Source organism: Microcebus murinus, chromosome 5, assembly GCF_040939455.1.
Source record: "Microcebus murinus isolate Inina chromosome 5, M.murinus_Inina_mat1.0, whole genome shotgun sequence".
In the NCBI taxonomy this organism is placed as follows: Eukaryota; Metazoa; Chordata; class Mammalia; order Primates; family Cheirogaleidae; genus Microcebus; species Microcebus murinus.
The window spans coordinates 2390876-2404631 of NC_134108.1; the positions used below are offsets into that span (position 1 = coordinate 2390876).

The 13756-nt window shown below is 55.2% G+C and overlaps 1 protein-coding gene across 3 annotated transcripts in view; it reads left to right on the forward strand.

Annotated features, from left to right (window-relative positions):
* The window catches only part of RPS6KA2 (ribosomal protein S6 kinase A2), a 326066-nt gene that overhangs the window by 251103 nt on the left and 61207 nt on the right, over positions 1-13756 (forward strand). For all 3 annotated transcript variants that reach the window (XM_012776807.3, XM_012776809.3, XM_012776805.3), the window contains 2 exons: positions 11439-11519; positions 13627-13706. In XM_012776807.3, the coding sequence (XP_012632261.2) occupies positions 11439-11519; positions 13627-13706 (161 nt within the window). The remainder of the gene's footprint in view (positions 1-11438; positions 11520-13626; positions 13707-13756) is intronic.

The window sequence follows — 13756 nt, forward strand, 5'->3', positions numbered from 1 at the left end:
GATGTCCCACCTTTTTTGGGCCAAACCAATGTATGCCTCTCATGTACTGATTTGCGACTTTGCCTGTAACCCCTGTCTCCCTGAAAATGTATAAAACTGAACTGTCACCCAGCCACGGCGAGCCCACCTGCTCAAGGCTTCTTGCGAGTGGTTCTGGGTCGCGGTCCTCCAATTTGGCTCAGAATAAACTTCTTTCAAATATTTCAGGGTTTGGATTTTTTCCGTCCACAGAGTCACATCATGGTTCAGCCGCGGCCCCTCCAGGGACGGCAACACGAAGAGCCTGTGACCCCCTCGTTGATGGCTAAAGAGGGCCGGTGTCTGGGTGGAGACCACGGGTGCTCCCACCCAGCCACGGGAGGGCTCGCCGTGCAGAGCCACCGTGTCCCGGTGGCCGTCTCTGCAGCGCGGAAAGAGCTTCTCACGTGAACAGCTTCTTGTGTCTTGCAGTGGCGTTTTTCTGATAGGACTTCACCTGGGTTTCCGTCCTCAGTCATTTCCAGCCATTTTCCCTGCAAGTCGCCTCCCTCAGCCCAGAGGTGATATGCATTCCCTTCTTGGAAGGAAGGAAGTCCTGTCCTGTGGACTGTAGAGGGAAAAACATATCATTCTGGCAAAATTTCTTTCTTTTAGCAAGTCAGGGGAGAGGCGGTCACGGTGGTGCCCGTGTTTCTCGGTGGCCGTTGGGGGGAGGGGGGCGGCACTGCTGTAGCTCCGGCAGCCAGAGCCAGAACGCGAGAATGGGGACCGTGGGGAACGTGTCGCTACACGTTCTGAGTCCGGCAGAGCGTCTGAGGAAGCCCCTTTCTCGTCACCCTCTGCCCTTCCTGTAAGAAGCACAGCCTTGACTACGCCACGCTGCAGAAGCCCCGGGCACGCGGGACTGGCTGTGGTGGCCGGCCAGGCATGTGTGGACGACTTTCATACCGACCTCAGCGTCTCGAGGGAGTTCCGAGTTCCCAGTCAGAGTTAGCCCAGGCGGTCCCCACCCCGACACTGTCGTTTTCAGCGCCTCCTTACTTATTTTCCTCTCTCAGACTGAAACAGTTCATTACAAAACACTGACTCAGCCGGGCGCGGTGGCTCACGCCTGTAATCCCAGCACTCTGGGAGGCCGAGGCGGGTGGATCACTTCAGTTCAGGAGTTCGAGACCAGCCTGAGCAAGAGCGAGACCCCCATCTCTACTACAAACAGAAAGAAATTAGCCAAACAACTAAAAATAGAAAAAAAAAAAAAATTAGCCGGCATGGTGGCGCATGCCTGTAGTCCCAGCTACTCGGGAGGCTGAGACAGGAGGATCACTTGAGCCTAGGAATTGGAGGTTGCTGTGAGCTAGGCTGACGCCACGGCACTCACTCTAGCCCAGGCAACAGATTCAGACTCTGTCTCAAAAAAAAACAAAAAACAGTGACTCACGCAGAACCTAAGTTTCAATCAATCTGTTACTTTGAACAGATTGTATTTCTTCCTATGCTGATTCATTTGTGTCATTTGATTCCCATTTGGATGATCTCAAATTCCTAGAAAGAAGCAGTGAAGGCATATGTCAAGCACAAGTTTTCGGTGCCTCTTGTAATTAATATTAAGCAGAGAGGACTGCCATCATTATCCTCATTGAGGACACTGAAGCACAAGGCACCGAGGTTACTGGAGGTCGTGTTTGCCTGGAGGAGGTGAAGGCCGGGCCGAGAGCACCGCCCGGACCCCCAGCCTCCAGGGCCGCCTCCGCCCGCCAAGCTCCGGCCCCCTGCGTCTCCTCGCAGGACGCCGGGGCCTGGCTGCTTGTACTTAAGGCATTTACTATTCGAGGAATTTATTTTCCCAGTGTATTGCCTAAGAGGAAAAGTAAAATGGAAATGATTCCCCCTGAAGCCGTCTTGCCGCCCGTCTTCCTGGGCCGTCTGCAAAGTGCAGACACTCCTGCCACCTGCTTGCGGACGCCACCCTCACGCAACAGGCGTCCCATCCGCGATTGACACGCCGCCTGTGCCTTGGAGCCCTTCGAGCGTTCGTTGTTGCCAGAATCGCATCTCTTGAGCTATAGATGCCTAAGAGGTGGGAATGGATTCTTTCCGTCACTTGGCGTCTCTGATGCCTGTGCAGGGGAATACCGAAGAGCAGTGGGCTCGAGGTTTACCTGCGGAAAGGCTCTCCGGTGAGGAAGTTAAGTCGCCGCGTCAGTCTTCTGTTGTCACGAATAATTTAGCACAGAGGGACAAAGGACAGGTCTCGGGGACGGCCGCCCTTCCTGGCGACCCATGTGGCTGACTAGCATTGCTTTCCTTTCGTTCGCTTTTCTTTGGAGGAATTAACTATCGAAAGTGTTGACCCCAAACAGTCAGCAACAGAGCCGCTCACGGAAGCCCATTTTTAGCTATGGATTAACCGTTTGAAAGCTAGAAGATATTGTGCGAAGATAGATTTCTATGGGAGATGCAACGTAGGCTTTTTCTAGCACGCACTTCAGAGAGAGCTCTTCTGCCCCTACCCATTACCCAGGTCCAAAGCCACTTCCAAGCTTTCGGGGACTCATGGCAGCACCCCACGTCTTGGTGCCAGTTTTTGTATTCTTCAGGCGCAACAGAGAAACAGAGCCAGTAGGACGGACGTACAGGTCTTGGCCAGAGAGAGACAGAGATTTGTGGGAATTGGCCCGGTGCCTGCGGAAGGCTGACAAGTCCAACATCTGCCGCCTGCACGCTGGGCCCCGGGACAGCTGGCGGAGTGACGCAGTCCAGCGCGGAGCTGAGAACCGGGAGCACCGATGTCCCACCTCGAACGGAGAGCACCTTCCCCTTGCGCTGCTTTTCTGTCGTGTTTGGCCCTCAGCAGACCGGACGGCGCCCTCCCACTCGGGAAGAATCTGCTGCACCCCGTCCACCAGCTCAAGGCTGGTCTCTTCCGGAAACATCCGCACAGAACCAGCCGGACATGATGCTCTGCCAGCCATCTGGGCGTCCCTTAGCCCAGGAAAGTTGACACACGAAATTAACCGTCACGATACGACATATAATGAAATATACATGTAAAATGTACATTACGGAGATAATCTAAAAGTCGGACGAATCCAGGCCTTGCCGTGCCGCCTTGCAGAGACGGTTTCCAGGAAAGTTGCTCTCGCTGCATAGCTTGTCTTACGCCCGCTGGGGCGATCTCACAAGTTGCTTCCTCCTGCATTTTTCTGGGAAGGAAACCGTGCCCTTCACAGCACGGTGAACTTGTAGGGGCCTCCACATCTGCCTCTGCCCCAGGGACAGAGATGGGGCCACGAGAGGTGAAGAGCACGTGACCGTCACAGCTGACGCCAGGACGCACAGAGCAGAGCAAACCACGAAACCACCGCTCCCGGGTCCCACACACTGCTGCGTGGCCACGAGTACAGGGTTGACTGGAAGAAGAACAACATTTTTAATTTATCCTCAATGCCTACAGTTCCGTTAGTGACTCTGAACGTAGCCTGGAACATTTCTCTTTTCACATCTATGGTGGCAAGCCTTAGTGCCTTCCAGACGTACCTGTGAAATGCCAGAAAGTAAATACCCGGAGAGGGAGGGCGTGGCCGGCGCGGCGGTCTGGCTCCGGAGTGCACGGTAGCCCGGACCCTGTGGGGAGAGGCCGCGGCCCACGCGTCTCTCCGGGCTGGTGTGCGCGACCTCTTCCTTCAGCTTCCTCTCGGCTTTCCGCAGCCTTCACAGTTTCTGTAGCTCATGGAGGCATCAAGGCTCCTTCTCACGAGGTTTCCTGTTTTATGCATCTCGATCTTAGAAATCAAAACCCCGCGGAATTCTTAGCTGTCAAAGAGGCGGCTTGAAAGTCCTCAGAGCCAGAAAAACGAACCAACCTCTCGCTTTCCGCGTCTGTGTCTTGGTGGAAGCATCGCGCCAGGCTGCCTGTCCGTCGGCAGGGCCGTGGTTCCATCCATGGTTCCAGCTGCTTCCTTCGGTCCCTGGCTGTGGGCGTGAGGGACGCCGCCACGCAGGGTGGGCACTGGCAGGTCAGGGATTGCCGCTCTGCCCTCGAGCCAGGACTTGCACAGCCCTGACCATCTTCCCCCGTTGCCCTCGGAGAGCCAGTCCCGCGTGGTGTTTGCATGCCAAGGGCATTGCCTGGTGTGATGGCAATCCTTTGACGCCTCGTTCAGTTTGTCCCCGTGTTGATGGATGGGACCTAGGCGTGGGCAGCTACGTGGTCGGTCACCAGCAGTGAGAACACCCCACCCTGGAGCGGACACGGCCAGCCTTTCCCTGCCGCCCTAAAACCAACGGACACTTGTGTCTGGCCACGTGGCACCCAAGAAGTCCACCCTACGGAACGTTCTCGTACAAGGGTCTTCCCTGTGCTGGTGCATCTGACCTGGAGTGTGCAACGTTCGCCGTCGGGGCTGGCTTCTGAGTCCCCTTCCCGTCACTGTAGACGTGCCAATAGTGTTTTGGATATTGTGCTTTTTCAGCTCTGGGCCCTTTATCTGTTTGTTTGACATAACCCTAATTTTTTTTTTTTTTGGCTTGGCTTTTCACGTTATGGTCTTTTCGGATGACGATTTTGAGGTGTTTTGTAACTCAGTCTGTCAGTGTTTCCTGTGTTATTTCTTCCATTGCTTCTATTTAAAAAGAGATTCCCCCATCCAGGCATCAGATAAGTATTCGCCTTTGTTATTTTAATTTTATGGCTTGATTTTTTTTAAACCATTTAACCCTTTAGTAGACCTGGGATTTATTTAGTGTAGGCAGAGAGGAGAGAGATCTACATTTGTTTCTCCACTGCAACTAGACAGCCCCTTAGAAATTTGCATAGAAGACGTCTTTTTCTAATTTTTTACCAGGCTTCCCGTGGCCTTGGGTCTCCGTTGCCCGTGCCGACATCAGACGCGTGGCTAACATCGTCCTTCACTCCAGGTAGATCTGAGTTCAGTGGTGTCAATCCTGTTTAGAGGATTTTCAGATAATCCTCACCAGAGTGGAAGGCTCAGCTTTGCTAGGAGGCGGGAAGACGGGGGAGGAACACAGGATCCCTGCTCCCCGCCACCCTGCTCAGCACATCGTGTCACCGGGCACTCAGGGGACAAAAGGGTGGACCAGGGACTCCTCCCTGGAAGAGGAGGCAGGGTGGGGTGGCAGAAGACCTCTCCTGCGGGCCCTTCTCGCCCGCTCTGCTCTGCTGGGACCGAGGGCAGTGCTGGGAGCCCGGCCCGAGTGTCTGATGAGGTCTCCACCACGAGGAAGCAGCCCATGTCCAGGGCGTGGCAGAGCCCACGAGTCTAGAACCTGCCATCGCTCACGTGAAGCCCTCCCGTGGCCTCCCGTGGTTCTCACCGTGGTGGACAGTCTTGGGGCACCTGCTGCCCCCAAACGCCCTCCTTTTACAGCCCTCAATGTCTCCCTCTCGTCATCTATTGGTCTTCCCATTGCCAGCTACGGTGCAAGGCATCCCTCTCCCTCCTCCCTGAGGACAGCAGTGCCTCCACTAAGGTCCTCACTGTGGTCCTCCTCTCGCCCTGCATATCACCACTTGGGGTGGCCCCCGAGTGCCCCGGCTCCTGCTGTGGGGCAGGGACTTGCCCCCGTGTTCCCAGTGAAGCTGTGACCATTCCTCCCCGCCCCTCACAAGAGCTTGGTGCTCAAACGCTCCATCACTGCAGGTCTGCACGTGCCCCCCCCCTCCCCTTCCCTTCCCTCCTCTACCCTCCCCACGACCTCTCTGCCCCAGTCACCCAGGCCAGGTCGGCTGAGGCAGCTCCCTCCTTCCCGTCCCCCAGCTGAGGGGGCACGCGGCCCAGGCTCCCCCTCCTCTCTGCCAGACCTGTCCCTCTGCAGGACAGATAGCGTGGGACGCCCGTCACCCCTCCATCCACTGTGCCCTTGCATCCGCTGCATGGCATCTCAAGTGCAGACCAGGCCACGAGTGTGCGCTGTGTGATGGTCCTTCTGGCCCCCTGCCCGTGGTCTCGCCGCTCCCCAGGCCCCCGTGTCCCTGCCCACTGGCCTCACTCTGCACGCCAGCCCAGCCACCACCCTGCAGGGCTGTCCCTCGGCCTGTGTCCTCCTGACCGAGCACCCGCGGCTCCCTAGCTCTCATGAGGTTTCCTCCTCTGGGAAACCTCCCAGTCACCCTCTGGTGGCCCCTTGCCACCCTCCTCACAGGTGTCCCCCAGCTGGACTCATGTCCCGGGCCCCACCTGCAGCCTTGCAGCCCAGCGCCCATCAGGGGGGACTGAGCAGTGGAGCTGGCACCGCAGCAGGCCAGGGAACGAGGCGTTCGAGGTGTACAGGTGGCAGGAACGGTGGCTGCACCACTTGGCTGTCTTGGCTACAGCAGGGCTGAGTGATCCCAATGGCCTATTTTCTTCTACATAGAGAGAAAGCTACACTGACCAGAATGCAGACTCCAGATCGCTAAGCTGTTTGCTCGCACGTGGGAAACAGGAGAGGGTGCAAGAGTAGCTTTGCAGCACAGCCTTGTAGAGAGGCTTGCACGCCAGTACTGCGACAGAGAGTGAAGAAGAACCCTAACCTCAGCGGTTGTTGCCCCAGAGACAGAATAACAGCCAGGAGTATAAACTCATGTTAAATAAGGATGCTCGGCGCGCGCTGAGCTTTCATTACCTGGTTTCCATCATAGCCCTGCTCATTAGATCCTTTTCAGCCCAGATTGCTCATTTCTCCTCCATCCTCCTGAGCATTTGTCTCCTGTGCTGTTATTGGTGCCGCCCCGGGTCCCTGGATGACGGGCGCTGGGGCGCCGTCCCTCCCGCCAGTGGTCGGGCGGCAGGCGCTCCCTCCCGGCCACAGTAGCCGCCGACTCTGAGCAGCGCCGTCTTCCTGCAGCCAGCCAGCCTCGGTGTCCTCTTCTGCAAACAGCGAGGTTAAATTCCATGCGCTCTGGGGCTTTCCCCAGAGCGGGACAACTCTGATGCCGTTAGTTGAGGCAGAAGGACCTCCAGCTGTCACCTTGGGCATGAGTGAGGGGGCGCCTCCCCTGCCCCGTGCCCTGGTGTTTGGGTCTGGGGGAGTTAGGAACGGAGAGGGCCGTGAGAGGCGGGAGCCAAGGCTGGTTGCAGGGGGGCCACTGGGGCCCCCAGCTCTGTCCCCAGTGCTGCCAGCTGGGTACCCGCTTGCTGCCCGTCTAGACCCTAACTAAGGACATCACAGGACCACTTCGATGACGAGGGTCTGGCGTCGGCTCAGGAATGGACAGAGCAGTAGGACAGGACGCTCGGGGGAAACCCGTGGAGTCAGAGTGCACAGGAAAGGTGCCTGAACGGGGACACTGAGGTGGCACCTCGCCCGGCGGGCCACCACCACGTCCGTGTGACGCACGAGTCACCACGCGCTGCTCACAGCGGCCCTGCGAGGGAGGTGCCGTCTCACCCGGCTGCCAGGTCCCCCGTCACCCCCACACACAAAACAACACCGTCGCCAGCTGCGGGAGGTGAAACCTGCCTGTCCCACGCGCAGAGGCGGGCCCCAGAGAGCCCGAATCCCTGGGTGTGAACGCTAAAGCTAAGAGGTGACAGAGCAACTCGCAGGACACTGTCCTGGGGACCCAGGAACGAGGAGGGACTTTTTTTTTTAATTATGGCAAAACGTCACACATAACATAACACTTATCATTCGACCCATTTGTAGGTGTGCGATTCGGTGGTGTAAGTGCATTGGCAGTGCCGTGGTCAGCACTGTTACCCCAGACCCTTCATCATGCCGGGTAGAAGCTCCGAGCCCTCAAACACCAACCCCCCCACGCCCAGCCATGCCTGCCACCCCGTCCTCCCCCGTGACTGTCCTGTTCCAGTGCCCCCTGCAGGTGGGGTCACACGGCACCTGTCCCCTCGTGTGGGGCGGACTTCACTCCGCGCCAGTTCCTCGGAGTTTATCCACGTTGTACCGCATGCCAGAGTTTTACTTTTCCTGAAGCCTGAATAACATCCCATCGTGTGCTCAGAGACCGAACTTCTTCATCTGCACGTCTCTGGGTGACATTTGGGCACCTTCCCCCTGTGCTAGGGTGAACGACACTGCCCGCACACAGGTGCACAGGCGTGTTCGAGAGTCTGGATTGTGGGGTCGTGTGGGAATTGCGTGCTGAGCTGTTCGAGGAGCTGCCAAGCTGTTTTCTGCAGGGGCTGCCCCGTTTTATTAGCATTCCTACAGCCAGTGCACGGCCTCACCAACGTTCGTTATTTGCTATCTCACTGTTGTTGTTATTGTAGCATTCCTAGGGAAGGACTCCTTAATTGAAACTTCAGAAGTGCATATCACAAGTTCAAAATGCAGGTGAATGTAAATGCCTGGCCCGTCATGCAGCACTATATACTTGTCACCATGGGAATCCTGAAGCTGTCACTCGAGGGGCTGTGGAGGTCATGTGGATCTTGTCCTGAGTGTTCCAGTTTGCCTCTGGGAATCCTAAAGTTGTCCTTATTCTCAAATGATCCCCCTTCTTTGTTCATTTGTTGTTGCCACAATACTGATTACATCTGTATTCCCAGGTAGCTGAACCTGGGACATGGTGAGCACCAAAAAGAATAATGTCATTGGTTATAACACACTACATTAAAAACAAATCCACAAGCCGGGCGGCGCAGTGGCTCACGCCTGCAATCCTAGCACTCTGGGAGGCTGAGGCAGGAGGATCGCTCGAGGTCAGGAGTTCAAAACCAGCCTGAGCAAGAGCGAGACCCCGTCTCTACTATAAATAGAAAGAAATTAATTGGCCAACTAATATATATAGAAAACATTAGCCGGGCATGGTGGCGCATGCCTGTAGTCCCAGCTACTCGGGAGGCTGAGGCAGGAGGATCGCTTGAGCCCAGGAGTTTGAGGTTGCTGTGAGCTAGGCTGATGCCACAGCACTCACTCTAGCCTGGGCAACAAAGTGAGACTCTGTCTCCAAAAAAAAAGAAAAAAAACAATCCATGGTTCATAGTCATTCTCACGGAGAGTGGGACCAGTCCCATCTGAAATATAGAAATTGGCTTTCTTAAATTGTCCTGTCTTAAAATGTCCTACTTAAATTATGGGTTCATTGCGACAGGTGATTCTCATTCTCCAAGCTGCTTTGTACAATATGCGGCATACAATATGTACCCAATGAAGCCAGGAAACCTCCAAAACCGCTCCGCCACACGGAGACCAAGGACCCTGCATTTAAAGACAAGCCTTTGGAGTTTTTCAAAAGAAAAACGTGAACACGAAGAACAGAAGCAAGCGCTGAAGGCCACCCTTCATCAACTGCGTCCGCACTGAGAGCATCATCCTTCGTGGCTGCCGCACTGCTGACGCTAGGAAGCCCCTGCCGTTGGTGAAGAGCCGATCGTGCCTGCCGCTGAGCAGGTTGGCCGTGCGCTTGTAGGAGAGGCTGCAGTGCCAAAGGTGCCGCCTGTTCCTCTTTCCGCCAGCACCACAACTAGACGAATTGATGAAACGGCAGAGGACACTGAGGCACAGTTGTTAGGGAGGATTAACGAGCCACCGTCCTACACAATCCAGGTTGACAAGTCTACCAGTGTTGACGAAACGGCAACACCGCTTGGCCTTGTGCGATGCATTTCCAGGAGGCTGTGCGTGAGGATGTGGTACGTGCACTTCTGTTGCCAGCCAACACCACCGCTGCAGAACCACTCAAGTCTGTGAATGGCGGCACGTCAGGAAAGCTGGACTGGCCGTTCTGTGTCGGTACGTGCACGGACGGACGTGCACAGCTGCCGTGGCTGGGCAGCTTTCTGGTGTCACTACTCGGGTCAAGGAGGTCACCTCTGAAGGTGAGTCTACGCACTGTGTCATCCACAGAGAAATGCTGGCTAGCTGGAAAACGTCGCCTGAACTAAACAATCTTTCGCAGGATGTGATTAAAGTGATCAATTTCATGAAAGCCCAAGCCCTTAACTCACGTCTGTCCGTGCAGCTCTGCGAGGAGGCGGACGCAGAGCACACACGTCTTCTCTTGCACACAGAAGTGAGACGGCTTTCCAAAGGCAGGTCACTGGCCAGAGGGTTTGAGTTACGAGAGCCACTCGAGAAACTCAGAAAAACAGTCTCCACTGGCAGCACGTTTCAGTGGCACAGAATGGGCCGCAGAACTTGCTTACTTGTGCGACACATTCAACCTGCTCAGTGAACTCAGTCTGTCCCTTCAGGGGAGAACGACAGCTGTGTTCAGATCGGCAGACAAAGTGGCTGCATTCACAGCCACACTGGAACTATGGGGGTGATGAGTGAACATTAGGATTTTCGACAGGTCTCAAACATTAGCGGAGATTTTGAAAGAGACTGGGCCGGGGCCGCCTTTCTCCCGGCGGGGGCATGATCACCTGTCTCAGCGTTCAGCAGAGCGTGAGCATCCCTTCCCAACCACGACAGGCCCCGGAACTGGGAAGGAATGAGTCAGGGATCCATTAGTGAGTAAGCCAGGTGAAGTGACTCTGTCTGTGCAGAAGAGGGCTGAGTGCTTGAGATCGCAAAGGACGGTGGCCTTAAAAGTATGTTTGAGACGACTTCGCATCTCCATACGCTCTGGCTTAAAGTCACGGCAGAATATGGAGAGATCGCCACCGCAGGGCGGAAGAGCCCGCTTCCATGCCGGACCTCCGATCTTCGTGAAGCAGGGTTTTCTGCAGGGACAGCAGCCAGCGAGAGATTACGGAGTAGACCGGACATAAGCAACACGCTCAGGTGTCACTGTCTCCCATCACCCCCAGATGGGACCCTCTAGCTGTAGGAAAACACGCTCAGGGCTCCCGACTGACCCTGCAGTATGGCGAGCCGTATAATTATTTCGTCATGTATTGCAATGTGATAATAATGGAAATAAAGTGCACAATAAACGCAGTGCTCCTGAGTCATCCCGAAACCGTCCCCGCTCCCCTGGCCAGTCCACAGAAAAGTTGTCCTCCACAAAACTGGCCCCTGGTACTGAAGAGATCGGGGACCACTATTCTAGAGGAAAACTGGCCTGGACTTAACAGAAAGTGCCGGGGGAAGTGGAGTGTCAGACGGTTCTCTTCCAGGAGCAAAACAAAGAAATTTAACAACCAGTATGAGTGGCCCTGCCCTGGACCCCAGGTTGGAAAAATAAGAGGGGTGAATGACATGAGGTTGCTGAGTATGGATTGGTGTGAGGTGACGTCACGGATGAGCGGTGACTTTCGCAGTGTGATGCTGCGTTAGAGATACGTGGACAACGTCCTTAGTCTTGGGAGACAGCTACGGGTAAAGTGTCATGGTGTCTACAATTTATTTTCCATTTGCTTGGAGAGAGAGAGAAAGCAAATGTATCAAAATGTAAATAATTCCTAAATCTCAGATCACCATTATATTGCTCTTTCAAGTTTCGCGTATGTTTGAAATGTTTGTGGTAACAGTTGGGGGGATTAGTTGGATCCAGCACTTCATACCTAGTGTTTTTCCTCCGACCTTGAGGCCTCTGTCTTTCTGCCCCGCAGTTCGGGACCGAGTGCGGTCCAAGATGGAGAGGGACATCCTGGCGGAAGTGAACCACCCTTTCATCGTGAAGCTCCATTACGGTAAATAGAACTAAAAATCGACACTCCTGGGAGGACCCAGGGCGACCTTCTCCAGAACAAAGGAAAATTCTTTAAAAATAATAGATCTGCAAGAAGTAGTCCCTCCCTGTGTCCCAGAGTGCTGTCCCGTCTGGGCAGGAAGGGATCTTAGCTCCCACCCCTTAATCTCTTCTGTGTTCCTTTTCTCTAAAAGAGCAAGATACCCTGTTTTCATCTCAAAGACCTGATTTTAGATGGGGCTCTCCATTGTCATTAAATTATCAACACCGATAATTTAGTAGAAAGGTTCCTTGCTCTAGATTGGGGTGACTCTATGACGTATCTTTTGTTATTTCAAAATAAAATGCTTTGTGACCCAGTAACTTCTTTAAACCGGGAATGGTAACACCTACGTTTTAAGTGCTAATGTGTTTTTTTTTTAAATGCTACTAAGCATTTTAAAGCTAGGGGCTCAATGAACCCTCTCAACTTCCACCAGAAGTAGGTGATTGTTTCCGTTTTCTGAGGCTCAGATCAAATGATTTACCAAAGGCCACAGGTCTGCCTTCCCACACAACTTCTCCCAGTTTGCTTTCTGCCTTTTCATCTCAACTGAAGAATAATAAGTAAAATCCTCAAGTTAAAAAAAATATATAATGAAAGGGTGACTCCGGGGTCATGCCAGACTACGTTAACATGTAACCGCTCAAACAATGTGCGTAAAGTTACGAAAAGAACAACAACAAAACCAGACCTCGTTGTTTGGCAAAGGTGTGACCTCGCGCCCCAAGGACGGGATGGAGCAGACGTCTGTCTAGCTCTCTGGCTGGCTAATTTCTGGCACGACTAAGGAAACAGTCCTGTTTGGGAATTAGGGGGCCTGCTCTTTCACAAGCAGTAAGAGCGCATGTGCATTGTGCGCCGTGCGCACCGGTTGCCCGTTCCGGGCGAGGCCAGGCGCGGTGCGAGCTCCCCTACGGCCGCCAGGCGGGGGCTGCCACTCTGCCACTCGGCCACCTCCAGGGCTGCCGGTTTGCTGGCGTCATTGATACCGGCTCCCAGGGCGCTGTCCTGAAGACACGAAGATCAGACGCTCTGCGTGCGGTCCCTCTGGGGTCGGCACCAGATCTCCATCTGCCCATCCAGGCCCGGGCGGAGCGTTTAATCCGCCCTCACTTTACACAGCCCGACAGAGGGCTTTCTGGCCAGAGGCTTACGTGTCTAAACGCCCAGCGTCTATGAGGGTTCTAGCAGTTTCTTTTAGGAAATGGGAAGTTTTCGAGGATGCAGGGGTATCAGGACCCCTTCCGGCCGTACCTCCTGCATATGTAAAACGCAGTGCGAGGGATGGGCCGGAAGGATGTCAAACTGGCATCGTCACCCCAGTGCCGGGGTGACGATGCCCTCCTGATCCTCACTTGGGGCTTGTCCCCCTTGACCGGGGTGCACCCTTGTCAGCGGGGGACAACAGCCACGTGGACCGTCTGTGCCCTGAAACACAGAAGCAAGTCCACAGCGTAGCCCGCAGTGACCAGACCGAGGACAGGAGCCCCTTGCCGTGACGTGCCGTAGCTGACCAGCCCGGCACCGGCCCGGCACCGGCACCGCCAGGGAAGAAGAAGTCGGGTGGTGCCCCCCGTGCCCTGAGTTGCAAGACGCGGTTCCGTAGGGAGGAAAGAGCCAGCCTCACGCCCCTCACGAAACACGTCACAACAAACTCCACTTTCCAAGGAAGACCCAGCTGTGGCCGAAGCCTGATGTTAGTAGTGGCAGTGATGAGAACGAGTTTGAACGTGCAAATGCGTTCTCTCGGTGTATGTCCTAATTCCTTCTGTGATTAGAAAGGGAAGGAAGGAGGGGAGAAAAGAAGAAAGAAGAAAACAATCTCAGGACTCTTAACAGAAGGGGAGGGACGGCACTGCCCCGGGCCGGGTCCCCGCGCTCTGCCCCTCGGGCGGGCTCCAGGGCTACAGCCGTGTTCCCAGAAGTGTAGCCTCACAGATTCACGTGGTATTTGAGCCAAAGAGAGCTGGGCGTGGGGACCACAGAGGGACCAGGGCCGGGCGAATGATCCCCTCCTACAAGGAGGCTGCACCGCTGTCGGGATGCTCACGTGTCTCTCTCTCAGCCTTTCAGACGGAAGGAAAGCTCTACCTGATCCTGGACTTCCTGCGCGGAGGGGACCTCTTCACCCGGCTCTCCAAGGAGGTGACCGCCCCCCGGGGGTCTGTGCAGGTCAAGGGGCAGGGGTTGGGGAG